The 26,108-nt window shown below is 53.1% G+C and overlaps 9 protein-coding genes across 9 annotated transcripts; 5 read left to right on the forward strand and 4 right to left on the reverse strand.

The window, feature by feature from the left end:
- Window positions 1-393: 393 nt before the first annotated feature.
- GUITHDRAFT_116990 (hypothetical protein) lies at window positions 394-3,792 on the forward strand (the record flags this gene model as incomplete). Its single annotated transcript, XM_005823747.1, has 12 exons — window positions 394-722; window positions 781-1,036; window positions 1,086-1,221; window positions 1,273-1,381; window positions 1,478-1,623; window positions 1,680-1,880; window positions 1,936-2,015; window positions 2,058-2,250; window positions 2,302-2,555; window positions 2,603-2,845; window positions 2,894-3,497; window positions 3,620-3,792. 12 exons carry the CDS (start codon window positions 394-396, stop codon window positions 3,790-3,792), a joined length of 2,724 nt encoding a protein of 907 aa, XP_005823804.1.
- Window positions 3,793-4,364: 572 nt separating this feature from the next.
- On the forward strand, window positions 4,365-4,859 carry GUITHDRAFT_116991 (hypothetical protein; the record flags this gene model as incomplete). The annotated part of the gene is made up of 2 exons (XM_005823748.1): window positions 4,365-4,412; window positions 4,476-4,859. 2 exons carry the CDS (start codon window positions 4,365-4,367, stop codon window positions 4,857-4,859), a joined length of 432 nt encoding a protein of 143 aa, XP_005823805.1.
- Window positions 4,860-4,925: 66 nt separating this feature from the next.
- On the reverse strand, window positions 4,926-5,844 carry GUITHDRAFT_116992 (hypothetical protein; the record flags this gene model as incomplete). Its single annotated transcript, XM_005823749.1, has 2 exons — window positions 4,926-5,219; window positions 5,362-5,844. 2 exons carry the CDS (start codon window positions 5,842-5,844, stop codon window positions 4,926-4,928), a joined length of 777 nt encoding a protein of 258 aa, XP_005823806.1.
- Window positions 5,845-6,009: 165 nt separating this feature from the next.
- GUITHDRAFT_116993 (hypothetical protein) lies at window positions 6,010-10,853 on the forward strand (the record flags this gene model as incomplete). The annotated part of the gene is made up of 12 exons (XM_005823750.1): window positions 6,010-6,018; window positions 6,313-6,381; window positions 6,508-6,592; window positions 6,637-6,697; window positions 6,745-6,772; window positions 6,879-6,977; window positions 7,035-7,469; window positions 7,605-7,700; window positions 7,810-7,976; window positions 8,385-10,273; window positions 10,407-10,495; window positions 10,752-10,853. The coding sequence occupies 12 exons, from the start codon at window positions 6,010-6,012 to the stop codon at window positions 10,851-10,853; spliced, it is 3,129 nt and encodes a 1,042-aa protein (XP_005823807.1).
- Window positions 10,854-13,492: 2,639 nt separating this feature from the next.
- Window positions 13,493-13,966, forward strand: GUITHDRAFT_145453 (hypothetical protein; the record flags this gene model as incomplete). Its single annotated transcript, XM_005823751.1, has 1 exon — window positions 13,493-13,966. One exon carries the CDS (start codon window positions 13,493-13,495, stop codon window positions 13,964-13,966), a length of 474 nt encoding a protein of 157 aa, XP_005823808.1.
- Window positions 13,967-17,235: 3,269 nt separating this feature from the next.
- On the reverse strand, window positions 17,236-18,238 carry GUITHDRAFT_97486 (hypothetical protein; the record flags this gene model as incomplete). The annotated part of the gene is made up of 6 exons (XM_005823752.1): window positions 17,236-17,519; window positions 17,581-17,623; window positions 17,673-17,732; window positions 17,801-17,881; window positions 17,939-17,987; window positions 18,164-18,238. Coding segments are annotated over 6 exons (349 nt in total), but the record flags the coding sequence as incomplete, so codon positions are not given.
- A 1,765-nt stretch (window positions 18,239-20,003) lies between these two features.
- On the reverse strand, window positions 20,004-20,873 carry GUITHDRAFT_155125 (hypothetical protein). The gene is made up of 6 exons (XM_005823753.1): window positions 20,813-20,873; window positions 20,584-20,632; window positions 20,436-20,516; window positions 20,323-20,382; window positions 20,231-20,273; window positions 20,004-20,171 (listed from the first exon to the last, which is right to left on the reverse strand). Exons 1-6 carry the CDS (start codon window positions 20,851-20,853, stop codon window positions 20,131-20,133), a joined length of 315 nt encoding a protein of 104 aa, XP_005823810.1. The 5' UTR covers window positions 20,854-20,873; the 3' UTR covers window positions 20,004-20,130.
- A 2,117-nt stretch (window positions 20,874-22,990) lies between these two features.
- On the forward strand, window positions 22,991-25,180 carry GUITHDRAFT_89903 (hypothetical protein; the record flags this gene model as incomplete). The annotated part of the gene is made up of 12 exons (XM_005823754.1): window positions 22,991-23,383; window positions 23,532-23,576; window positions 23,624-23,688; window positions 23,737-23,818; window positions 23,886-23,961; window positions 24,009-24,061; window positions 24,158-24,237; window positions 24,292-24,328; window positions 24,373-24,408; window positions 24,521-24,610; window positions 24,736-24,864; window positions 24,976-25,180. 12 exons carry the CDS (start codon window positions 22,991-22,993, stop codon window positions 25,099-25,101), a joined length of 1,212 nt encoding a protein of 403 aa, XP_005823811.1. The 3' UTR covers window positions 25,102-25,180.
- A 1-nt stretch (window position 25,181) lies between these two features.
- Window positions 25,182-25,856, reverse strand: GUITHDRAFT_78656 (hypothetical protein; the record flags this gene model as incomplete). The annotated part of the gene is made up of 1 exon (XM_005823755.1): window positions 25,182-25,856. The coding sequence occupies one exon, from the start codon at window positions 25,854-25,856 to the stop codon at window positions 25,182-25,184; it is 675 nt and encodes a 224-aa protein (XP_005823812.1).
- Between the last annotated feature and the right edge of the window lie 252 nt (window positions 25,857-26,108).

The raw sequence follows: 26,108 nt of genomic DNA on the forward strand, positions 1-26,108 counted from the left end.
GTCATGGCATCGCCAGCTATCGTTGACCGTTGTCGCGCCGCCGCCGGGCAGCCACCGCCACTGAGAGTCCGGGCCGAGCCTGGCATGGTCCGATCACGCTGACCGGCCCGGGTCCGTCCGATACTAAGCCTTCAGCTCGTACTGAAGTTTTACTTAATTGTGAGTAAACTAAACTGTTTTAGCTAAATGCACTGTTGCCTGTATCTGGCAGCCGGCAGCAATGGCTGCCCCCGCATGGTACTGAGGTTCCCCTGCAGCTGGATAGGTGATCAGAGGGTCGCTCAGCACGCGTAGAACTCAGAGAGCGGTCACCAGCGACTCTCTGCTCTAGCTGATAGCGTCCCTTCTTCTTCACTGTCGCATGCTCGGACCAGTTTGAGTGGAGTTGCGACCATGGAGGTGGCTTACATCCAGCCACCGAGGGTGAACGTGTGGCCGGCGAACCTTGATGCAGACGAGGCGCTCGGGTCGTTTTCATGCATAGACTTGGTCGTTTCGCACCAGGGCGGCGTCCTCCTAGCCGCCGGCTGCAGGGAGTCGATCTGCATTTTCGCTTCGTCGGACGGAGACTCAAAGCTGGAGTGTGTGAGTTTGTTGCAACCTAGCGCAGGAAGGATCCTTCAAGTGGCGATACACATCCATGCAGAAATGGTTGCATGCTTGTGCTCCTCTGAGGTCGTAGTGCTCGGGCTCACGGGACTTCTTCGGAATCGTGTCTTGAGGTGCGAGCTTGTGGGGGTAGGTGTCGTGACATGCCTACTCACTCGCCTCCTTCTGCAGGCGCCTCGATAGGGAAGAAAGTCAGTCCATCGCGTGGATCCTTCAGGATGGTAAGACGAGACTGAAGGTTGGAGGGCGAGTCGTGGAGGTCAGCCCTCAGCATGCGGGCGGAAGGGTGGAAGTACCCAGAAGGAAACAGATGGCGGCCAAGGACAATCTACAGGCAGGAGATAGAAGGTGTCTGGATGTTCACAGTGATATGTGCGCCTCTCCTCAAATGCGCTGGTTGGCAACTTGCAAGACATTCTCGAGAATCGTGCGTGACGGCTGTGCAAACATGCATGTGTCTTGTAACATGTATGCAGCTCTATGTGCATGGTTTGAGAGCAGTCGACAAATCAGGAAACCAGCATCAACATGGACAAGACGATCAGCGTCAGGATGAATGCCGTGTGTTGTTCCTTCCTCATCCTCGTATGATTACATCTTTCAAGTGGAAAGGTGTTGGACCTATATTGCAAGCTCCTGTCTGATGCTTTTGTTTTGCTGCAGCACCACCACGGCAACAGTTACAGAGAAATGCTGGAGAATGCATCTTAACGTGCTGCAAGGACGGGATTGTCAGATTATGGAAGGAGATCAGCCATGATCGCCAATCAAGGTGTGGTCTTGTTGCCTCCCTACACTTGTGTTCAAACATGCGCTTTCGTCCTTCCCCTCCACCTTGAAGCTCTCTGACTCCTCGGCAACCTGTCAGACATGCCCCGTCGGAGTTTGTTATCGTCGCAATGTTGCAGCTCTCACATGAGTTGCAACCTGATGTCTCAATCTCCGCTGCCTGGTTGCAAGAAGTGACAATTGGCGACAAGGCCAACCGGGCCAAGGATGAATCTTCCGAGCACTGTGAGCTGAGTTTGTGTTGGAAAGTCGAGCCTCTTCTGACGCATCTGATTGCTCAGATTCTGATGCTCCTCTCATCGACTCCAGCAAATCATCTCAGCAGACTGACGCGAGTTGGATCGTGGTTGCTAGCAGACAGGAGATCTCACTGTGGCGGATCAACAACCTCGACGATTGCAAACTGACTTTCTCCCCGGCATCTTGTGTCTTGCGTAGCCATGTGAAAGCATTTTATGACCCATCGACCTTTCCCGCTGAAGGTGATGCTTATAGGCAAATTTTGGTGATCGTATGATATGGTGAAACTGTTCTTAGGGTACCCTGTAGACAAACTCACTTCGGAAGACAAAGATAGGAGTTCTCTCTTCTCTCAGGATGACCTCAGCATTCATGACGTCAGAGGGTTTTTGTCTCCTTTGGATCATGGCAGTGCGCAGGGTCGGAAGCAAGCAAACCTGATCGTGGTGGATGCTTCGGGGAGCTTGTTCATCACCTCGGTAGATGTCTCGCTCACACCAGGATCTGACATGTCGACCGTGTCGTCTTCTTGCCGATTGGAATCATCTCTGCGCAGCTTGACAGGTTTTGATGCGCATCGGTTCAAGAGTTTGCAACTGGGACTGCCAGTGGGTGAAGATGTTGGGCATGGGGTGGGAGAAATAATCTGTTGCGAGACAACAGATGGGAGGTTGTCCCTCATGAAACAACAAGATCAGTGGCCAGGGGTTGCAGAAGCTGTGTTTGCAGTGTCGAGAAGTCAGACTGTTGCTTTAGCTTGTCACTCCGATGTTTGGAGTTGGCAGACTTGCTATGATACTTATCATGGAGAAGGAATTGCGCTTGCTGTTCAACATAGGCAAAAAGATTCTCTCGTGCATGTTTGCATTCTTTCATGCTCTCTGTTATGGTCTTCTCATGGAACCAAGCCTCGCGAGGTTGCTCTTGTAACGTTTGAACTCTCGGTTTTGACTCTCTTTGCAAGATTTCTATCCGACATGCGCAGACGTTGGTTGTCGAGAAAAACATCTCGCACATCACAGTGCTTGCGCTCGAGCAAACAAGCAGCGGGAAGAGCTGCAAGTTGTTGATGATGGGAGTAGACACGCAATCATCTCTACTTTGTATCCTCAGCGGGATGGTTTCAACCCGTGGAGTAGATGAGAATTCTGCTATTGCGCAGACGGTTAATGAGAGATGCTTTGAGCGCTCTGAAGTCGAGCTCAAGGTTTTCCTTTCATTCTTAATTCTTCATTCTTGAGTGTTTTGTTGGCAGGAAATGGCCCTGGGAGGAATTAGCTGTCTTGGTACAGTTGATCATGACGTCTACGATTGTTTTCCAGCCTCCAACTCCAACGCGACTGACAACATCAAGATGGTCAACGTGTTTGCTGGAACCCAGTCAGGGTTTGTCAGTGTCTTGCACGTTTACAACTCACAAGATCTCTCTCCGTCGAACATGGCGATCGATGTCATTGCAAAGTTTCAACTCCCTGAAAGTTTGAGGAGCGACGGAGAGCTAGGAGGGGTCTCGTTGCTCCGTCCGCTGTCGCTCTACATGATTGCAGTCGTGTACTCGCACGCTCCCACCCAAGTGTTTGTTTGGGAGAATTCTCTTTCTCTGCAGGATTGGAAGATAAGATGTGTTGTAGACATGCCGAGACATTCTGAAGTGAGATGTGTTGAATGGTTTCAGTCCTCCCCTTCGCTCGTTTTTCTGGCTGTCTCGTCCGACGACGACGTGGTCGTTACCTCCCCTCTCTTTACCAGCGGGGATTTCAAAAAGTTGCCGATGATGCAGTTGTTGTGGTGGAATAGAATTCAGAACTGCACTTGTTTGAAGTGGACGACGTCCGGCTACCTTCGTCTTTGTGTACAAGGTTGTTCGAGAGGATATTCCCTGCGTTTGTTGTAGTTGATGTTGTTGTTCCGGATGATGATGATGACGACGATGACTGCAATGATAATGACGACGGCATTGATGATGAAGATGATGATTAAGTTGATGATAATGACGATGACGATGACGATGACGATGACGATGACGATGACGATGACGATGACGATGACGATGACGACGACGACGACGACGACGATGATGATGATGATGGTGGTGGTGGTGATGATGATGATGCCATTATCATTATGTTGGAATTGATGTCGTCGATGGTGTAAAGCCAGCCTGTGATATTTGCACATGATGGTGTTGCTTATACCAAGGAGCAGGTGCTGTGGTTGAAATACAACCATCTTTGTGGCAATCTTTTGCTGATGGCAGATTCCCGAACCTCAGCTTCTCGGATCATAGCAACTCTACGTTCCAGGTCTGACATCACAATCGAATTGTTATCGTATTATTTGAATGCGGAAACAAAGATTGTCTTGCTGTTTTTGTATCTCCTAAAATTCATACCAGGCATTCTGCTTGCCCTCGTTCGCAGATGATGATCAGAGAGAAAACTCCGATGAAGTCAAGATGGCAGCGTCGACGATTCGCAATGCTGTCTTGCACATTCATTCCCCCCTCTCTCATCTCCATCCCGTCGCACTGAGATGGTAGAAATTGTTTGCCCTCGTTTGCCCAACCATCTTTCCTCTCCTTTTCTCTCTTCATCACAAACTTGGACTTGTGCTGGTTGAACTTGTTGATGGGTAATCACTTGTTGGCCCTGATTGCGTTCTTGTTTCTTCTTCGACATTTCATGTTATGACCACCGTCTAGGTTCTGGAGCTGCAAGCACCGCAAGATGCTCGTCAGGAGTCTGCAACACCTACATTCCATCTTGGACTCTGAGGTAAGAGATGAAGATATGAGCTGACAACAAGGATAGAGATGAAGTATGACTGTCGTCATGCAGGGTTACCTGGAGATTGAAACTCAGAACTGGAGGGAATATCTTGTCAGCGAGGACCAGAGGCAGCAGGACGGTGCTGAAGACTCGATGCACACTGCAAGCAATCTGTTCCAAGACAACTTGTCTTCGATGATGATCAAGAAGGACATCGAGGAAGACTCCAACTTTGATGAGCAGCTTGTTAGCATCTGCAAAGAGATTGCAGTGAAGATGAAAGATGAAGACAACATGGAGAGATTGAGGAGGCATCTGAAGGGAGGGTTTGACACCAACATGGGGGACTTTGAGGGCAGTGACTTGGAAGATCTGAGAAGTTTGATCGGAGTGATGATAGAGACATCAACAAGTCAGCCATCTCTTGTTATCGATGACTTCGCTAAGGTTTGAACTCCTTTTCTTCAAACTCCCTCATCTCATCAAGTCTGTCTTTCAGTACTTCCTGTTCGCCGCACATCAAGAGAACATGTCGTCTTGCAATGAAGAGCGCAGAGAGCATTTGAGCGCTACCTCGATCGCCATGGCGGTCTTGTCGGATACGCCAGATGCTTTGTCACAGTGTTTGCTGAAAGATGCAACAAGCTTCGACACGTTGAGCAAGGTATGTGATAATGAAACATTGTGCTGCTGCTGCTGCTGCTGCTGCTGCTGCTGCTGCTGCTGCTGCTGCTGCTGCTGCTGCTGCTGCTCCTGCTGCTGCTGCTGCTGCTGCTGCTGCTGCTGCTCCTGCTTTGATACTCGCGACTTATTCTGATTGCCCAGCTCTTTGCCCCTCTCTGGATTGCATCAAATGGAGAGTTGAGAACGATTGCAGACAAGGTCGCAAAGTCGTTGGTAAGTACCATTACCTGCTGATATGGGTTGCGATGATCATGATTGTGACGACCACTACCACTACTACGATGATCATGACCACAATGAGGACAGTGACCACAAAGATGACAAAGATGTTGATGATGATGATGATGATGATGATGATGGTGGTGATGATGGTGATGATGATGATGATGACGATGACGATGACGATGATGATGATGATGATGATGATGATGATGATGATGATGATGATGATGATGATGGAGATGATGATGGAGATGATGATGATGATGATGATGATGATGACGATGATGATGACGATGATGATGATGATGATGATGATGGAGATGATGATGATGATGATGATGGTGACGATGATGATGATGATGAGGATGATGAGGATGAGGATGAGAATGATGATGAGGATGATGATGAGGATGAGGATGATGACGACGAGGATGATGACGATGATGATGAGGAGGATGATGATGAAGTTGATGATGATGAAGTTAATGATAATGATGATGATGATGATGAGGAGGAGGATGATCGAGATCATGATTGTCGATTGAATGATGTATCATAATCATGATTACAATGAGACAGCAAAAGAGACGATCGGAATGATGATGACTGATTCCCTTGTCAGTTTGCTACCACAAAAGATCCAACGACATGTTCGCTTGTTTACATTTGCCTGGACAAAAAGACAACTTTGGCTGCAATGTTCAAGGTGCGAGCGATCTCTAATTGATTCAAATCCACGAGCGCTAGAATGATGAAGATGCTGCTGCTGCTGCTGCTGCTGCTGCTGCTGCTGCTGCTGATGATGATGATGATGATGATGATGTGATGATGATGAGAAGGAAGAGGATGAAGACATGATTTTGAGGAAGAAGAATGAGGAGAAGTGGGGAACTTGGGGGAAAATAAGTTTGAGAAGCGGAGAATAGAAGTTCTGAGTCTGGAAACTTTAAAGTCGTTCATGTTAAATTGTTTGATGCTTTAACTCATGGACATGCTGCAGGCTGTAAGAAACGAGAAGCTTGCTATGTTCTTTGCAAGGGACTTTTCACAAGAAGCTCACAAACAAGCGGTGAGTTGATTCAATCCCTCTTGCGGTTTGATTATATCTTTCATCTTTTAACTCTCTCCACTGCTGCTCTTCTCTCCTTCTCTTCTCATCACTTCACAATCAATCAAGTTCTCATTGCTGAAACAGGCGATCAAGAATGCTTGTACCCTCCTTTCTCAGCACAGATATGACCTGGCTGCAACATTTTTCCTGCTTGCTGGGTCCTTTCAAGGTCATGACAGAGGATCGACAGAAATTTGTTGATTTCTGTTTCAGATGCACTTGAAACTATCTTGCAAAAGAAGAAAGATACTATGCTTGCTCTGCTTGTCACGAGGTTTGTGACTTGACATGCGGAAATGTAATTCATGATTGATGTTTCAGACTGTATGCAAAGGCTGACAGCGGAGAGGTTTTTGATGTCGGAACACGAATAATCATCGACAGACTGAAAGCCGAGGGTAGTATGCTACTAGCTGCCCTGTTGCACTGGCGAAGGGTGAGTTGAGGAGGAGCAGGAGGAGGAGATGCAGAGGGAGGCGGAGGAGCGGGAGGAACATCATGAGCAGGAGAAGGAGAAAGAGAAGGAGGAGAAGGAGGAAAAAGAGGACAAGAGAGTATGGGCGAGGAGGATGGAGGATGTAGACACGACTAGAGCTGATCCGTTGCTGCAGGGAGAGATCGAGTCTTCTCTTGACTTCTTGTCCTCCATGGAATCCTCTCACAACCACAGGCTCGTCAGCTCGACCAACAAGCTTGACAGCGTCAAGCTCGCGATCGAAATGTCTGAACTGATGGCAATCGTTTCAAAGATATCGTCCCACCCTCGTGTCCGTCGTATCCTCAATCTTGCAGAGAGTGGAGATGAGGAGTGTCTCCGAGCGCTGCCTGCTGCCCAACGATGCCTCTCACTCCGCAGAGCTCTCAACTCTCACATTGTCTCTTCTCTCATGTCTGCAGGGTGTTATGACCTCGCCATGTACAAGATGTACAACGATGGCCAGGATGGAGAGAGAGAGCTTAGTCGAGCAAAGGAGAGAAAATCTTCGCTTTCGTACCTGCCTTCGACTTCGACTTCAGCTTCAGCATCAGCATCAGCATCAGCATCAGTATCATCATCAGCATCAGCATCAGCATCAGCATCAGCATCAGCATCCACGTCAATAGACAAGGAGATGGAAAGATTCTGGAATGAACAGAGAGAGAGTTCCATTCATCGGAGATGCTTGCATGGATTCTTGCAGACTTTCTTGCCTGTCACGCCGGACTGGAAGCATCCCTTCACTCTGCAGTCCAACGACCCTGACAAGGTTGTGGAGTTTGTGAAGCAGATGAAGCAGGTACAACGTCGATCGCTCTCCCCTCATTTCATCTTTTTCCTCTCCTCTCCTCTCCTCTCCTCTCCTCTCCTCTCCTCTCCTCTCCTCTCCTCTCCTCACCCACATGCAGGAGAAGGAGAAACTGCAGAATCTTGGTTTCTCCGTGGACCTCATCGAGCATCTCGTGACCCAGGAATGTTGGAAGTCTCTTCGATTCGACTGTTACGCTGCGCTGAGCTTGTCCTGTGTCGACCCTTCCTGGCATCTTGACTCGCTGAAGTTGCTGTCCAACTTAGGGTCATATGCTGAGAAGGTGTGCATCGTGTCGTTGCGGACGGCGACGTGCGGGAGGGAGGGTTGTCAGGTCAGTCGTACTTCCTCAGGATCTCTCAAAGACTCGCTGCATGTCTGGCCATACATCAGGCTACAAGACAGCAGGAGACCAGGTACAGCCTGGAGCTGTTTGCATCTTCCTGTTTGCATCTTCCTGTTTCCGTCTTGCTTTTTCCGTCTTTCTTTGTCTTTCTCTACATTCTTCTTTATCTTCTCATACACTCTTCGCCTTGACATTTTCCCCCTTCCATGTGTTTCTATGTCCTGTGGTGCTGCTACCACTGCCAATCTCCTGCTTTCTTCTTCTTGTTCTCTTCTTACGTTGCACGTCCTCTTGTCTTCCCACAAGGTCTCTTACAAGCATTGTCACAGAGCCTCGTCGGCGACCAGCGATACAAGAGAAGCCTTGTCCTCAGATGCAGCCAAGACAGAAATGATCAAACAGCTTTGCATCGCTGAATATTTCACTCTCCTGCGAACATTCTGGACGACAAGACAGTCAGTCGGACTGTTCATTCTCTTAGCAGACATGCCGGCGAGGAGGAGGCAGCAGCTCAGCTCATCTGAATCCTTCTTCCTCATGTGCCAGCTCGCCATCTCTCGTCTCTCAAGGGTAGAATCGTTTGCATGGGCCGGGAGCTGGACGCAACCTTCTGCTTCCGATCTCAGCTTGGTCGTGCCCGACCACCTGGTGGAGTGTTACGGGGAGGTGGAGGGGAGGAGGCTGGAGGGAAACAACCAGCTGCTGTCACAGAGGAGGGAGTTGGAGGTGCTTCTCGTGGAGCTGGTGCTCCTGCAGAAGCTACAAGGTCTCATCGACTCCTGCCTGGCTCCGGACCTCTCAAAAGACGTTCATGCTGAGTTCCTCGCCTGCATCCAGGGGGAGGTGAAGGCATGGAGGAGGAGGCACTTGCATGCTACCCTCAAGCAAGCTGCCCAGCTCCCCTGGCACGCAACAGCAACAGCCGCGTCCCTCCTCCTCAACCTGCCGCAGGTGCGGCCCGAGCAGGTGGCAGGAGCGGGCAAGCAGGATCGGATGAGCACGATCTTGACCCTCACGGCGTCTCAGGCATGGAAGGAGGACAGCAGGCGTCTGGAGCTCCGGGACATCGCCAGCGCACTCCTTGCTGCCTCCCAGCCCGTCGCCCTGGACCAATACCCAACGACATGGCTGGGCCCTGAGGAAGTGCTGCACATCTCGAGGGGAGAGGCTCTACGCGCGGTCTGCCTCAGAGCCGATGACTCTGATCATGCTACCGTGCTCGCCGTTGCATCCCCCAAGTTCATCAAGCAGTACGAGGTGAAGCCCAGCAGCGCCTCCTCCTCCTCCTCCTCCTCCTCCTCGTCACAGGCGTGGTCGGCGCAGAGCAGCAGCGGCATCTCTCCTCCTCCTGTTGTCTTCCGTCCTTCGCAGGAGCTGAACTTACCGTGGGAGGACAGGAGCATCAGCGAGGTAGACAAGGGCATAGCAACAGCCGTCAACGTGGTTGAGAGCGCTCTCGGCATCCTTTGGGACCGAGTGTCGACGGCTGTGGAAGTGATTCAGACGGGGATCGAAGGAGGCAGCCAAGTACATCCGACAGGCGCCACTACCATAGCAGCTCATCCCTCCCTCCCCTTCTTCATCTCCGGCGGCTCTGACGGGCCTCTCCTTCTCTGGGGCTTCGGCACCCCTCAACCACTAGCCGCCGTCGCTCCCGTCTCGTCCTCGGCCATCAGCAAAGTTCGCTTCGACCCCTCCGGCCGTTTCGTTGCCGTCGCTGACTACACAGGACTTTGCGGCATCTACGAGTTGGACTTCAGCTTGTCCTTGTCGAGCTCCGACATGCAGCCCATGCGCCCTCTCGAGCTGCTTCACACGCAGAGCAAGAGAACCTACGACATGGCGTTCATCAACAGCGGGAGCCTCATTGTCACTGGCGGCCATGGCAGCAACGCTGCTGTCCGCGTGTGGGACCTGCTCCGCCCTTCCACCAACAGCTGCATCGCCGCACTGAACCTGCCGGAGGGAGGTTGCAACTCCATGGTCCACGTGGCACAGGAGGGCGTGCTGGTGGCTGGAGGCCACAAAGGGGACGTGTGCCTCATATCCAGCGACAGCTGGACTCCTCTCGTGACAGTCCCAGCAGCACATCGAGCAAGCATCCGAGCTATCGTCGCTGCTCCTGTGCAAACCAAGGATGGGATGATGATTGTGACGGGCGGCAATGACGGGGACATGAAACTCTGGAGCATTGGACAAATGCTCAGAGGAAACCAAGGTCATCTCCCTCCTCCCTCCCCCCTCTCCCCCCCAACTACCACCACCATCACCGCACCACTTCTCCGTGCTTGTACAAGAACTACACATCCTAACCCCCAACTTTGCCCAAGTTAACCAAACTCTTCCTCAAGGTTGCCTGGAGACGCTGGAAAACGCGCACGAGAAGGCTACTTTCATGAGGGCTGGCAGCTCTGGCGCTATCGTTCCAGGAACCTATGGGGTAAGGAGTCGTGGAAAAGGCTAGGAATGATATGAAGGAGGAAGCGGAAAGGAAACTGAGAAACAGCGTGAGAGAAAGTGAGGAAGGAAGGGGAGACGCCGGGTGTACGGGTTGGGAGGGGTGGGGGGTTGCCGAAGAAGGAGGAGGGAGGGGGGAGGGGGAGGGGAGGGGGAAATTAATGCAGATAGCAAGAGTACTCAGCCCGGAAGGGAGGGAAGCCAGGCGAAGATGATTTCAATGTTGACACTTGGATCAGGTGCTCGACGTTATCAGCACAGGAACTCATCTGCTGTCTTGCGGAGGAGACGGCAGAGTGGTGAGAAGAGCCTGGATTGCAAGTCAACTTAGAAAGTTATGAGCCCGGCGAGCGCGCCGGGAACGGCAGTTCCAGCTCACTCCGACTGAGCGCCGATTCGTCCGGCGATTCGTCCCCCACCCCCCCCCCCCTGGGCCCTGGGGACGGTCACAGCGGCCGTTCAACCGTTGTTCCGATGATCAAAAAACTATGCCATGATGATTGATACAACTTCAATTCTTCTCTCTGACATACTGGAGCCTAGTACGCCGCGGTCCTGCCAGGCTGGCCGGGCGGTACCGGGCCGGGCCGGGCCCGAGCGTGACCGTGACTCTCAGCACGGCCGCTGATGATGTGATCGCGGGGACCGTACCGTAGCTGCCGTCCGGGACTCTCCGAGCCTCCGCTCAGGAGTCCGAGCCTCGGACCGGCCCGCCCGGGGCAGGCTTGAAACGGTCACTAAGTTCGTTGTGAGTAAGTGGAAAATCAGACGGGAGTTGCCAGTTGAAATACCACGGTCCCGGCCGGACCGCGGGGGGGCCGCGCGGCGCACAGCCGGGCCCTGTACGGTCGGCCCGGCGTCACGCAGCCTGCCGCTGCCGGCTCCCGGGCGAGGAGGCTGAATCGGTGGCAGTGAGCCGCCGGGAGTCCGAGGGGAGTCAAACTCCGAGGCTCGGCCGAGTGCGGCCGCGCCGCGCGCCGCGCAGTGTGCGGCCCGGCGCGCGCCCCACTGACCCGGCGTGTTGCGGCCAGTCACTGAGCCTCGGAGCATTGGCAAAGTTCACCGTGAGTCACCGGATCGGACTGGCCGCGCTGCACCGCCGGGCCGCGGCACTGAGTGAGCCGCTCGGGGGGAATTGTCCTGCGCGGCAGTGAAGCAAGTGAAGCGGCGGCCCGGGTATCAGTTAAGTTTGGGGGACAGCAGTCGGCAGGATTGGGTTTGGTTCTCGCTATCGAGTGAAGTTTCTCTTCTCGCCGTTTGGCCAGTGCCACCGTGCCACCGTGGCACGGGCACGGTGCGACAGTGATTGGGCCAGTCAGTGGGCCGGGGGGCGGCCGGGATCGGACTCCGCCCGTCCGACGCCGTGATCGGACCGTCCGAGTCTCGGACTGGGAGGCTCCAGGGCCCGCCGGGGCCCGGGCCCGGCCGCCCGCCCGGCCACCCCGGCGGGCCGCCCGGCCCGCCGCCCGGCGGGGCCCGCCGGCCCGAAAAGGCCGCGACTTCAGAACGGGTCACGGACTCAGTTGAGTGCGGCCCTGAGCCCGGAAAAGGCCGCGACTTCAACGGGTCACGGACTTGGCAGTTGATTTTTCACTTACTATCCGACACTTCAGGCTTTGAGTAGAGTGACCCACTGCCCAGGCTGTCAGTGTCTAGACGTAACTTCGGCGGTTGGAGGCTCGCGGCGGGCGGCTTAGTGGCCGCCGCACTGGGCCCGTGACTGACTCGGAGCCCCGGCGGGCAGCACACAGGCTCTGGGGCCAGCCGCGTGACTCTATTTTACCGTGCCTCAATACTTCTTCGTACTGATTTTTCACTTAACTTTGAGTAAAGTCTACCGTACAGCACTTTACTAATCGGTAGTCTTACCCGGATCAACGGTTTACTCAATTGAACCGTGCGGTACCGTACTGTGACTGTACCGCAAGTACACACAGTACCTGAATCCTTTGCTCAAAGTTGAGTTAAAAATCAGTAGAGTAGCAGCAGCTTTACGATTTGGCCCCCGAGCGCAAACCGAACTGTTTTTTTTTTTGTTAGATGGCTCCGCTATCTTTACTACTGAAATCACGAGGCAGCAGAACGAGGCCCTTTCAGATCCCCACCGAAATCCTACCACCCCTTGGGGCTACCACCCGCTGGAGCATTGACTGACAAGTATACCCGTTCAAACAACAGCAATGGGATGGTGAATGCACCCCGTCATCCTGGAGACTTTGCCGGACTACCCCCCTTTTGAGTAGGCCGAAACAAACTTCTTGCAAAAAGCCTCGATTTATTTTCTTTTTCGTGAGTTTTTGTTTTTGGTAGAGGGTTTTGGGAAAGAGGGACCACTTACTACCCTCATAGTATTAACTTAGAGCCTCACTTATGAATAACTTCAGCTTATAGGCAAGGAATGCTTCCGCGCTTTCCATGCAGTCGTGACCTTGTCCCCCTAGCTTGCCCATCCCTCGGTCCATTTACACAGTCATAACCATTCAGCACAATGAAATTTTGAAATTTGATAGTGTAGGTTGAAACAATGCGTTGCATTGCCAAAAGGGTTAACTCCAATTCGATGCATGATCAATGGGTAGGGGTAGGTGGGGTGGTCAATTCGTGCTCCACGAGCTGTATAAGGTGAAGTACTCGTGAATCGTTAGGGTAGGGGTACAAACCTGTGGTGGGTACTAAAAACAATTTTCCAATTTTAGGAAATAACTCCATTGAAACGATGAATAAACGGGACGATTCGATTGAAGAGTTAACTCCAAACGATATGAAAGGAGTTATTTTCACAAGAAGTGGTATCGGAGGCCCTTAGCACCTCTCTCAAAGATATCATCTTCCCCCCCTTCACCACCATTTCTATCCTCTTGCTGTTGTTACGAAGACACGAGCCTCTACACACAGTCAAAGTAGCGATCCTCCGCCGCCTTCGTACCTACCATCCCTCCATCTTCCAGATCTGATCAACCAAACAGTGACGTACTGAAACATGAGAAATTTCGATCCCATTGCTTCATTGCCCATCAGGGCACCTCCAAGCGACACCAAGCGAAGGTATTCCTTGAACCCGAGAGACGAGATCATGAGGAAATATGAAGATTCGGAACAAGCTGCAAAGATCCAGCAATCGAGAGCAAGCATGCTCAAATCCGAGCTCGAGATTTACGATATGGAAAGATGTATTTCATGGAGCGACTCTTTCACGCTCCGCAACAACGATGCAGCAAGGGAGGCGTTGTTCCTTCCCAGTTGCAATCCGGACCAAGAAATAGCCTCCCTCCAAGACTGCTTGAATGATTGCGAGGACTCGCTGAACTCGACCCCTGGCCTCAAGTCCATCGACCGTTCCGGGAACCTCATGTTGTGCGGGGATCGCGGAGACATCAACCGAGACTTGATCAGTCCGTTCGGGCCCTCGATCGATCATATTGGAAACTTTCGCACTAAGATCACACAGATCTGAGTCTTGAGATTTCACCTTGTACTTTAGCATCCACAACATGTAAATTCTTGCTATTGATTAAAAGAAGGAAAAATGAACCTAGCTACACGTGGCACACTAGCTTTCAAGTTTTATTATGAAAAACTGTTGCTCAACCTAGCCTCAGCATCAACGGAACTGAAGAGAGCGCTCACGCTGGAAGAGAGCACAGTTTAGACAGCACAGGTCAGGATACTAGCATACACGGCCGGATTCAATACCTGGCTCCTTCCATCTTCCCATCTTGCGCTTCGATATCTTCTATTGCCATATGGGCAGAGACTGAAGCACACTGCGCAACGACTGAGTCTTCTTATGCAGCATCATTGCGTACAACAAACCTGAATCGAACAATGCGGTTCATTTCCGGCCATGATCCAAGTGCAACCACTGATCTTCTTGCGACAGACATGACATACCTGTCAAGTTGTCAAGACCAAGGGCATCAGACCATCGTTTCGAAGTACGTGCAAGCTCTTTACAGCCGGGTCTTGCACCTTCCCAGTCTCCATCCCCTACGTCCCATAAATGACAAGAAAACTGATGCAGGAACACGCTTTCCACCTCTTCTTGCATCCTCGCAACTTCTTCTTCGTGATGGTGAAAGTCCGACCAATCATCTAGTTTGTCCATCGTCATCAAACAAATACGAGTAAACATCTCAAATGAATAAAACTACCTTCCGGACTAAAATGGTGTATTTGGGTGGAATGCACAAAGCTCCCAATATTCGATGTTTCTACTTCTTGACTTTTGACTGCATCGTTTCAGAGAGCATTCAGGCATTTACATCAAATTTTGCACACCTTTCGGTGAAACTCGGCATTCAACAATCACATCTGATTCCTCATGCGCGTCGTCGAGGATCTTCGTGTCCCAACTCTGTTTTGGTCTAGAATATTGTTGCAAACCGTCCAATTGAACAATGACCTCTTCCTCAAAGTTTCCTCGTATCCCGCATCCATTCTGTTCTACACTTGTTGTGTTGTCTAGTAAATCGATTGAGGGTTGTGTTTGTTCCCTGTCCTCAACAGGCGTTTTCACAGCCACAGCAGAAGACGAGGCCGTCACATCACTCCACTGGCATCCTTGATTTTCACCGTCGGAACAGAGTGGGTCTGATGGCTTGCTGACATGTTTGTGATAATTCATATCGAGCAAGGTCATCGATCTTTTCGTTCGAGTCCTCACCTTGACGAAAGGAAGCGAACAAAACTTTAACTTGACCTGGCTAACCTTCTCCTGTGATACATCTACAGGGCCAGCATTGCACGAATTAGCAAATTTCACATGAATGCTAGCATTCTGATTGTCATGAAGAAGACGCGTATAGTCACAGTAGGAAGCCGATCGTCTTGCCATCGGTTTGGTGGGACCGTTAGGGAGAAATCCAACGTCATACAACTTTTGTTTGTTGTCGGAAGGCTCATGAATTCTGTCAGGTCTGCAAGCAACAAATTCTGCATCCCTTATCCGGTAAAGCATACTCCCTCCACGCAGGCAGAGAGAGACAGGATGATTCTGAGTGGACCGAGGGTCACGCTCTATGTTCGGTGTGACATGATGCGTCTGGAGAGTTTGTTGCCCGAACAAAACCGAAAATAGCCAAATGGCCTCGATGTGTATTTTCCCCATCTGTATCTTATTGTAAAAGGAGCTAGTACCTCAAGGTCGAACTCGGCAAGAAACCTTTTGCTGCTGTCTTTGTGGCGTTTGGCACGTGAAGAGTTCAAAGAGGGTTTAGCAGTTCCTGGGTCTGGACTTATCAGCCGCCACCAAATCTGGTCTAATTTCCTCCTGTTTCATCATGCCAAGATGAGTTTCAACGTTGGTCTTCCTGCTGTGAGTTGCCTCTCTCTCTCTCTCCTTCCTTTCCCTTGCTTTCCTCCCGCTCCGCCCTGTTCTGTTCAATCCACAGACAAGCGGCGCAGAAGTACATTCTATTACCCCACCCCCTGACCCCTACCCCCACCATATAAAGGATTCAATGTCACCTACCCCCCTTGATCCGTACCCCTACCCCCATGAAAGGTCAAGGGTATAGTGATTGAAGGGCTAGTCATAGTAGCACACCACCCCTACCCTTGGGATCCAGAGGAGACTGTTGAGATCCCTTGGATGATCTCACCACAGTCTTGTCCTGTAAAGACTTGAACGGGATCGGACCGCCTCAATTCCACTGAGCCCGCCCCGCGACTCCGTGCAGTGCCGCGACACCGTGACGGCGACCTTGCCAAGTTGCCCGCCGTGACTCAGTGACCGTTCGACTCAGTCCGGCGCGGCGAGGCAGCGGAGTCCGCCTGGCGGCCCGGCGCCCGGGTCCAGGCGCCGCGGTCGTCCGATCCTGTAAAGACTTGAACGGGTCCGCCTCAATTTTACTGAGCCTGCCCCCGGGGCAGTCACGGTCCGCCGGCCGATCCGAGAAGACTTGAAGGCTTCCGAAGTTCATCTTCCGCCGCGCCGGCGGAAGCCGGCCTAGGCTCACCCCGGGCCGTGCCCGGCCGCCCGGCGCCGGTGCGAGTCGGACCCGTCACGCCGGTACGGTACGGTAGCCTAGTAGTACCGTACGTAGTACGGCCCGGCCCGCCGTACTACGGTACGGGCCGATCCGCCGGGCCGGTTACTGTCTCCGACACTGCGAGTACCGTAAGTCGCGCGGCTGCCCGGCGCACGCGGCGCCAGCTGAGCGGCGGCACTGCGCCTCCTCCTCGACCTGCTCCTTCATCCTCCGACCCCGAGTCCGGTCGGCAGTGGCGGGTCACCACCGTCGGGCGGCCTCAGCACTCAGGTCCAGGCTGCCGCAGCGGCCCGGCCGGCCCGGCCCTCATCACTCCTTGAACCCTGACCGTAGCCCAGCCGCGGCGGCGGGGCCTCCGACGATCCGATCGCTAAGTTGCCAAGTTGCGGCAACTGCCAAGGCCGGCGCTAGTAAGTTCAACTTGCCTCCCGCCGCCGCAGACTCTCTGCCAGGGCCGAACTTGGCAAAACCGTGTGATGATTCGGAGTTCCGAGCCGCCACCGGGTGACCGGGACTCCAAGTTTCGCCCGGCGCGCCGGGGCCCCGACGGTTCACTCAGCCTGGCGGCCCGGTGACCGTTCGGGAGTCAGTGCCCGGCCCCCAATCCGAGGCTCAGGCTCAGTGCCTGAGGTGGCACCGTCACGGTGAGGCTTGAAGTTCAAGTTGATGATTCGAGTCAATAGTTGATGACGGTGAGCCAGTCTCGCCGCAGCATTAGGCGACCCTTGATTTTATGTTCACGGTTGATATTCATTAATAGACAGTGACGGTAGCATGTGCCAGGATCTCTGAACTTTGAGATCACCCGGTGACCGATCGGATCACTCCCGGTTCCGAAGTTCACTGAACAGGACTCCGGACAACTGAGTTCTTCCGACAGCGGTTCCGAGTAAGTTCAAGGCTGAGGGATGCCGCGGCACAGTACTACGCGGCAGCACATAACCCATCATCATATGTTACACTACATAGCCCATCACTACAAGGCTCCAGCCTCCTGCAAGATCGTCTCAAGCTCGCCTGGTAAGTGACATATTGGCATCAGTCCTCAGTGCATTGAGTGCATGTCAGATAAAAGTACCTGATGCTTTCTTCGACACCATGTCGTCGCCCCCTCCAATAAACTGATACAGCAGCTTCTCACAAAGGTAACATCATGCCGCATTCTCATACCTTCCCCTTGACAAAGACGCGAGGAACAGATCTTCCTCCCGTCAGAGTATTCAGGGCGTCCTGTTCCAGCAACTATCAGTTATTTCGAATGCGCTCGTGAGCTCATTCAGCCTCGCCGCAGGGAGTACCTGGATGGCGTTGCCATCATCGCGGAGGTCCAGCTCAAGCACTTCGTACTTGGCATTCAGCGAATCCAGTGCATCCTTTGCCTGGAAGAGAAAGCAACAGCTCACGAAAAGTTGTACGAGAGTCAGGGGCGAGACTACCTTAGCGCAAAATGGGCAGTAAGACTTGGAGAAGACAACGACGGGGTTGCTGCAATTGATAGCATCAGCAAGTTCAATCCACACACTTATGAAGGCCATGAATGCAAATCTTGACAACAAGGATGGGCAAATGGGAAGCTATCATGGTAGAAAGTGAGCACATCATGCTTCACGCGTTGACAGGTCACACTAATAGGCAATGTCGGTCAATCAGCTCAATCTCACTTTTCAATCGCTTTCTTTGCCACATGTTCTGCCGTCATCATCGGTGTTGCGCCGCCGACGGCATTGTTTGTCATACAGTTCCCCATAGCTCCGGTATCAAATACACGCAATGCACTCTTGTGTATGACAGGGTATAAAATCTGATTATAATAAAGAGTACCAGGTTAGTTTTATGGGTACAACTTTAGTACTGTGATTCTGAAAATATTTCTGAGGGATGCGCGTTTTTAAAATTCCAAGGAGTCGAAGGAACAAACAATTTTGGAGGGACGCTCTAGCTGTAGATTTACAAATGGATTCCGTCGTACTTTGGGGGTCATCCATCAAATTGCTGCTCTAAATTTGAAATCACAAGAACAAGATACAATCAACCATCTGGTGAGTCACAACCCGCCGGTGACCGGTCCGACTCTCCGACCGCGGCCACAGGACTTCATCCGATCGGACGCGGCTGCCGTCAATGCTCTCCACTACTGTCAGAATCCTCGTACTGATTTTTAACTTAACTTTGAGTAAAGAAGTCAGAATCCTGACCGGCGAGGGACGTGACTTTCCAGTGACTCCCGGAGCCATCCTTAAGTCACAATGCTCCGATGATTCAACCGAACTTGAATGCTTAGCAACTCTTCAAACTGGCCCGGGGGGCAGGCTGCCGGGCGGCCCGGCCCCGGCAGCCGACGGCGAGGCGCCTCGGGCCCGGGCCCGGAGCGCGGCGGGGCCGGCCCGGGGGCCCGCGCCGCCGGGCGGCCGGCCCGGCGGGCGGACCGTTGGGCCTGACCGGCGGCCCGGGGGGCCGTCGGACCATGAGCCCGGTGACGATTACGGGGTGACCGTACTGGCGGCCGGCGAGTCGGCCGCGCCGCGGCGCGGCCGGGCGGGCCCGGGGCCGGGCCGGGCCGGCGGGCCCGGGGACTGCCAGTCCCACACGGTCGGCCGCTTCCAGTTCAACGGTTCCGCCGCCGCCCGGCCGGCAGTGACTGCGGCAATGCCGCAGAACATAGGATCGGACCGGGTGCCGGGCACCGTGCCACCCGGCGTGCGCCGGGCCCGGGAGCCGCTGGAGCCGCCTCCGATACTCGGACGGGAGTCAGCACAGTGAGTGACGGTACTACCGTGCCAGGTCACCGCCCGGGTACGGGCACGGTATCGGACTGGCGGCCTAACTTAACTGAGTCAGTGTCGGGCCGACTGCCAGCCTCCCTGTCGGAGCGGCAACTCCCGGCACGGACTCCCGGACTCCAGGCTCGTCCGCCGTGATCCCCCCGCCCGGCGGCTGAGTGGCCGCACTGCACTTAGTGCTGACAGTGAGCCTAGTATGAGGCCCTTCAACCGGGGCGGCCCAGCGTCGCCGTACTACCGTACGGTAACCTGTCACTGGCCAGTTCAGCCTGTGCGACAAAGTCAGGGCCAAGCCTTCTCGATCCGACGGACTTGGGGTCGTTCAACGGTTCCTGATTGTCCTCGATCTTATTTAAAACTCAGTAGAACTTTGAATACCCGGTGCCACTGGGCGCCACAAGGACGGCCTTGTCCAAGGCTCAGAGGCAGTGACAATCAGCGCGGTATTCTGAGCGTCAACGGTGTCTCCCGTTAAGGACTGTGGAAGTCCATGTCGCAGCTGATCAAAGCAAGTTACTCCGTGCACCGGGCTGAGCTTTTTGGATGAAGCAATGCCGTAATGCTGTGCAATGAGCCTGCAGGCCCAAGCCTCTTAAGTTCGTTGACTGTCCGATTGTGACATTGGAATGCAGCTTGAACTTCTTTCACTTTCAGGTATCAGTATATTACTATATTGTCGGATCATGGTGACATAGATGCGTGAATGAACAAGCATACGATACTGATTATGATTCATATACTGACATTCAAGTTCGGTACTGACATTGAAGTTGCGGCATGAGAGCAAAATAATATCCAAGATGAGTGACAAACACACCCCTATCGCCAAACACATCCCTAAACACCACTTACAAGACTCCAGCCTCCTGCAAAATCTTTTGAAGCTCGCCTGATATGTGCCGCAGTTACATCAAGATACTTCGTTGACCGGTTTACAGATAAACGTACCTGATGCTTTCTTCGACACCATGTCGTCGCCCCCTCCAATAAACTGATACAGCAGCTTCTCACAAAGGCAACATCATGCCGCATTCTCATACCTTCCCCTTGACAAAGACACGAGGAACAGATCTTCCTCCGCTCAAGTTGTTCAGGGCGTCCTGTACGAGAGTCACCTGCTTTGCCATATTTGACCACTCACGGCAGGGAGTACCTGGATGGCGTTGCCATCATCGCGGAGGTCAAGCTCAAGCACTTCGTACTTGGCATTAAGTGAGTCTAAAACATTCTTGGCCTTGACGAGAAAACAACAGATTAGATACATTTCCCGCGAACTTTACATAGATCAGTGGAAAGAATACCTTAGCACAATATGGACAATAGGACTTGGAGAAGACAACGACGGCGTTGCTGCGGACAACAGCATCAGTCACCTTGACACAACGCATCAAGTCATACACGTTGATTGACAGCCACTCTGTGAATCCACCACAGCAAACAAGAAAGGAGATGCAACATAGATCGATGAACATGTCATTGACAGGACATTACATGACAACACGAGCATTTGATCGCTGAGCTCGAGCTTACTTGTCAATCGCCTGCCTTGCAATAGCATCTGCCGCCACCATCGAACTTCTGCTGGTTCTGTTCCCCATGGTGTCACCAGTACAACTTATATTAATTTAATTTGTACAATGATAACTAAATTGTTTGTAGTTTGTACCATTTATTATTTTTCAAGGGACGAGAATTGATCAAAACAACCAAACTATTTCTACCAGCATGGAAGCATCTATAGAATATATATTGCTTTTTAAAAAACATGAAGGATTTTTCTACCGAATCAAAGCTCTACGTCTGAAAACTTAAAACTTAATATTGAATTTTACTATTGGATTTAAAGGAGTTTTTGAAGTACCCGGTCGTTGGTCAGGGTAATGACGGGGTCATGTTCGGTTCAGTAGCGCAGGTGAGGCGGGTTGGAATTTCGAGTTTTTGAATCTGCAGTTGCAATGCGTGAGTACTGCATGGCGGTGGGGTGGGAGGACACGGGTGAAAGAGCAAGGAACAGCTTGATGATAGGCTTGAAAGATGTCCTATACAGATCCTCTCTCGGGAAACACAAGCGCTCGCGAATCCTTCATCTCCTGATTCTCCATGCAAACTATCTGTCCCTTCATGGCCGCCTGACATCGAATCCGTTTCCTTGTATCTTGCTGCTACTTGCTCCCTTCCTCTCCTCTCTGAGATCACTGCTATCAACGATATTTGCATCATGATCTCTATCCCTTTTCACGTTTCGCAATAAGTGATGGATGCGTGTCAGGGAGATCTTCAAGACTGAAGGAAACTCCGCAGCATGATGAAGCACAAGAGTATATTGACTCCTTTCTCCTGTCCATGTGTACTGATACAAGTATTAGGATGAAGATGGAGGACTCACTTGCTGGTACTGATCATCTTTCTCATGTTATGCTCTCGTCCCCTGCGGCCCTCTGACTTGAAGACGCAGAGGAGCAGGTTGCTCCCAACGGAGGCAGGTGCAAGCGATCGCGTACCACTGAAGGTGGGGAGGAATGCTCCTTTAGAGTGTATGATTCAGATGGTATCAGGCTCCAAGGCCAAGAAAGGATGGACTAGTGCTGCTGCTCCTTCCTTTGCCGAGGACGAGCAGCAGATGAGAATCAGGGAGCTTGAGGAAGAACTGGAGCTGGCCAAAGAGAAGTTTGAACAGGAGGAGAAGAGTTGTCAGGTAAGGCTGTAAATATTCGAGCTCTCAACCTAAGACAAACTTGTTAGAACGCCTCCTCCCTCCTGCAGGAAGCCAATGCGAGGGAGAGAGATCTTCGATTCGAAATCACTCAGCTCCAGGACCAGCTCAAGCTCTCGCAAGGGAGCGCCCCCTTAGATGCGAGGACGCAGAAGCTGGTGAACGAGAAGCGAAAGCTGGCGTTGGAGGTGCAGGCACTGAAGGAAGGGAAGGAGTCAGCCGAGCAGAGAGCTAAGGCGCTTTCTTCCATGGTCGAGCGGCTGCAGAAATCTGGTGACAAGGAGGAGCCTGCTAAGGACGCGCGAGGTAGGACCCGTACGTCCAGCAGGGAGAGAGCTTCAGACAAGGACAAGCCAGGGAAGGAGGAGCAGCAGATGATCTCGAAGCTTCAGGCTGAGATCAAGCGGCTGGAGAAGGAGGTGGCTGCCTCGGCTGCTGCTACTGAGCGAGCCAAGTCTTCCTCTTCGTCCAAGGTCCGAGAGCTGGAGCAACAGGTGGAAGAGCTTGCGGCAAGTCTGAAGAGGGCAGAGGAGGCGAAACAAGCGGAGGAGGAGAAGTTTGCTGGAGACAAGAAGGCTCTGCTGTCGGAGCTGGCTGATGCCAAAAAGAATCTGGAGCGGAGCAGCAAGAACAACCAGAAAGAGGAGGAGATGAGAAAGATCTTGGCAGAGAAGGAGAAAGTGGTGGAGCAGCTTCAGAGTCAGGTCTCTCAGCTCGAGGGGGAGAAGCAACAGCTCTGCGACGAACTACGTCAGCTGCAGCAGGAGTGCTCGGACACGGCCACGCGCCTCAGCGACACGAAGAAGGACGAGGAGGGATCCGTCGGAAACAAGAGGAGGAGAGCGAAGTGCGGTGGTAGGTTCAGCATCGAAGAGTCGGATGCTCTGATCGAGAAGCTAGCGGGGCTGCAGGCGCAGTACCTGCAGATGACTGCGAACAAGACAGGAGGAGGAGGAGGAGGAGGAGACAAGAGAAGCTCGACTGAAATAGTTGAGATGCAGCAGAGGCTGGAGCGAGCGCAGCAGGAGCGAGACGATCTCACGGAGCTGACGCAGCAGCAGGAGCGGCTGATCGCAGGCCTAGAGGATCAGCTGCATCAGAGCGAGAGAAGGCGGGCCCAGCTGCACAACCAGATCCAGGAGCTGCGGGGGAACATCAGGGTCTTCTGCCGCATCCGCCCGTTCCTGCAGGAGGAGGCAACCATGGACGCCCCCTCTGACATGACCTTCGGGCGCAGCGGGGACCGGCCCTCCATCCTCATCAGCCTCCCTCCCCCGCAGGGAGGACGCAAGAAGGACTCGCAGAGCTTGTCGTTCGAGTACGATGAAGTCTTCGACCCGCAGAGCTCTCAGGCTTCCGTCTTCCGTGAGATCGAGCCGCTGATGCAGGTGCTTGTCCTCTTCTTCCTCTCTCTCTCTTCTCTCTCTCTCTCTCTCTCTCTCTCTCCTCTCTCGTCCTTCCCCTCCTTCCTTCGCTGCTCCCCATCCTGCTCCTCGCACACCAAAGATATGTTTCATCGTCTGACAAGCTCCGCAGAGCGTCATGGACGGCTATCGTGTCTGCATCTTTGCCTACGGCCAGGTTCATCCCCTCTCCTCTCCCCCTCCTCCCTGCTGACCTCGAGATAGACTGGCTCGGGCAAGACCCACACCATGGAAGGAAAGATCCGAGCAGGGAAGCAGGACGAGCAGAGGTGAAGCCTTGCTGGTGTCGCTTGCTACTATCTGACACTGGCACGCAGAGGAGTCGTGCCTCGCTGCATGGAGCGGCTGATTGAGCTGCGTAATGAGATGCAGAAGAGAGACTGGAGTATCAACTTGCAGGTGAAGGGGGGAGGAGGAGGAGGAGGAGGAGGAGGAGGAGGATGGATGGATACTGAACTTTTACTAGTGCTCCTGCCTGGAGATCTACAACGAAGTGATCCGTGACCTGCTCTGCGACAAGGAGGATGCTTCGAAGAAACTCGGTCGCTCTCGATGTTCATTCTCCTCCTCGTGCTCACAATTGTAGCAGAGATCAAGCACGACAAGTCCACCGGAGATGTCGTCGTCACCAACCTAACTCAGGTCCTCCTCGTTCTCCTCCACGACTACCAAAAGCTTGTTTGCTCCTTCTTCCACCTCCTTCTCTTGTAGTTTCGAACAAGGCTGACCACCACACAGCTTCCCGTGCAGTCAGAGGAAGAGATCTACCGCATCATTCAGTCTGCCTCTCGGCGCAGAGAGACAGCTTCGACTGTGAGGTGACGAGAAGAGGACGAAGAGGGGAGAGGAGGCGACTTAGCTTGTGCTGGCAGGAACGCCACGTCTTCCAGGAGCCACAGTGTGCTACAGGTTGTTGGTCAGCCATGATGTTGAGTTGCCTGACTGATGCGCAGCTGACTGTTGAATGCAAGCACATGCGGACGGGAGAGGTGCTCACTTCACCTCCTCCTCTTCCGCTCCTCCCCATCCTCCTCCTTTCTCTTCTCCCTCCTTCCTTTTCCTCTCTCGTTCTTTCTGCGCTTCCTCATGGCGTTTGTGCAGTCCAAGAAGGGGATTCTCAACATGGTGGACCTTGCGGGCAGCGAAAGGATCAGCATAGATCATGACAGCAAGACTACCAAGGAAGCGCAGGCGAGTTTCGACTTTCTCAATTGTTCGATCTCCTCCTCCCTTGCTCGACCTCCTCCTCCCTTCGTCCTCCTCTTCCGCTTCCTTTTTTATCTCCATGCTGTCCTCGTGCTCACACCTGAGAGCAGAACATCAACAAGAGCTTGAGCTCGCTGCTCGGAGTGATTCAGGCGCTTGCAAGCAAGCAAGCTCACGTCCCCTTCCGCAACTCGAAGTTGACTCACCTCCTTTCGTCCTCCCTCGCGGGAGACGGCAAGGTACGCTCCTCTCCTCTCTTCGCTCTTCTCCTCACCTCGCTCCTCTCCTCTCTTCGCTCCTCTCCTCTCCTCGCTCCCTCTCCCTCCTTTTCTCCTCGTGAAGCTCCGCAGGCCCTCATGTTCGCCAATCTGTCGCCTCGCCTACAGCACGTGCATGAAAGCATCAACACCCTTCGCTTCGCCGCGCAAGTCAACGTCTGCCAGCTCGGACATGGCAAGCTCAAGGCTGGGGAGTAGAAGGAACAAGCTTTCAAAGAACAGAAGGATGAGGAGGAAGAGGATTTTAACTGACTGCTTGAAGAAACTAACTAATTCGACTACTCAACTGAGTTGTTGTCAAGCACGATCTTGTTCTTGCTGTCCTCCGACACAAACAGACTCCCTCGCGAGTTCCCTCGCAAATCGTTGTGCTCGAACGTCCCCCATCCTCCGTCCTTCACTAGAATCCCGAACTCTCCGTTCTGAGTGATGCGATTCTGCTTGCACAGAGGCTTGCCGGCCTGCCAGCATGTGATGCCGGAGAGAGAGTTCTGAAAGATGTCGTTCTTCTCGATCTCACACCGCGAATGATGGTGCACGTCTACCCCTCCGCTGTGCTCGTGCCCGAAGATCTTGTTGCGGACGATCCTTGGGTTGCTGCTCTCCCGCACGTCGATGCCGGACAGTCCGTTGCTGTTGATGTCGTTGTCAGTGATGACGCCCCTTCCGTTGTCGAACACGGCGACGCCATGCTTGCCGTTGCTGCGGATGCGGTTGAAGCGGATCTCAGGGCGGGACCCTTCGGAGATCTCGATGCCTGACTGTCCGTTGTGATGTATTTCTGTGTCCTCCACCACCCCCTCGCTCCCGTCGTAGAAGTGAACACCGGTCCCCGCGCACTGATAGATCTCACACCTTCGGATCTTGGGCTTCGTATCCTTGTGGTGAACTGAGATGCACGTCAGGCTCGCGCTTGACAACTTGCAGCCTTCCACCACCAGCTTGCCCGCCATGATGTCGATACAGTTCCAGAAGCCGCTTCCTCGCTGCCTGATAGTGATGTTGGTGATGGACCCGAACTCAGTCTCTGCGATGATAGCGTCTCTCCCGTTAGTCTCGATGACGATGTCGTCGACATGCCCCTCCCCAACTATCATGACCGGCCTCGACACTCGAAGCGTCTCCTTGTACTTTCCTGCTCGCACAACGATCTTGTCTCCGGACTTGGCAGCTTCCAAGGCATCGGCGATGCGCTGATAACGATC

The sequence above is a fragment of the Guillardia theta genome (genome assembly GCF_000315625.1).
Source record: "Guillardia theta CCMP2712 unplaced genomic scaffold GUITHscaffold_103, whole genome shotgun sequence".
Lineage (NCBI taxonomy): Eukaryota > Cryptophyceae > Pyrenomonadales > Geminigeraceae > Guillardia > Guillardia theta.

Excerpts from the sequence above, each read along its gene's own strand:
- GUITHDRAFT_155125 (XM_005823753.1), bottom strand. The coding sequence starts at position 20,853 with ATGGTGGCGGCAGATGCTATTGCAAGGCAGGCGATTGACAA. Across the intron at positions 20,383-20,435 it reads ATGATGGCAACGCCATCCAG|GACGCCCTGAACAACTTGAG; the intron begins GTACTCCCTGCC and ends ACTCTCGTACAG. Across the intron at positions 20,274-20,322 it reads GTGTCTTTGTCAAGGGGAAG|TTTATTGGAGGGGGCGACGA; the intron begins GTATGAGAATGC and ends CTGCTGTATCAG.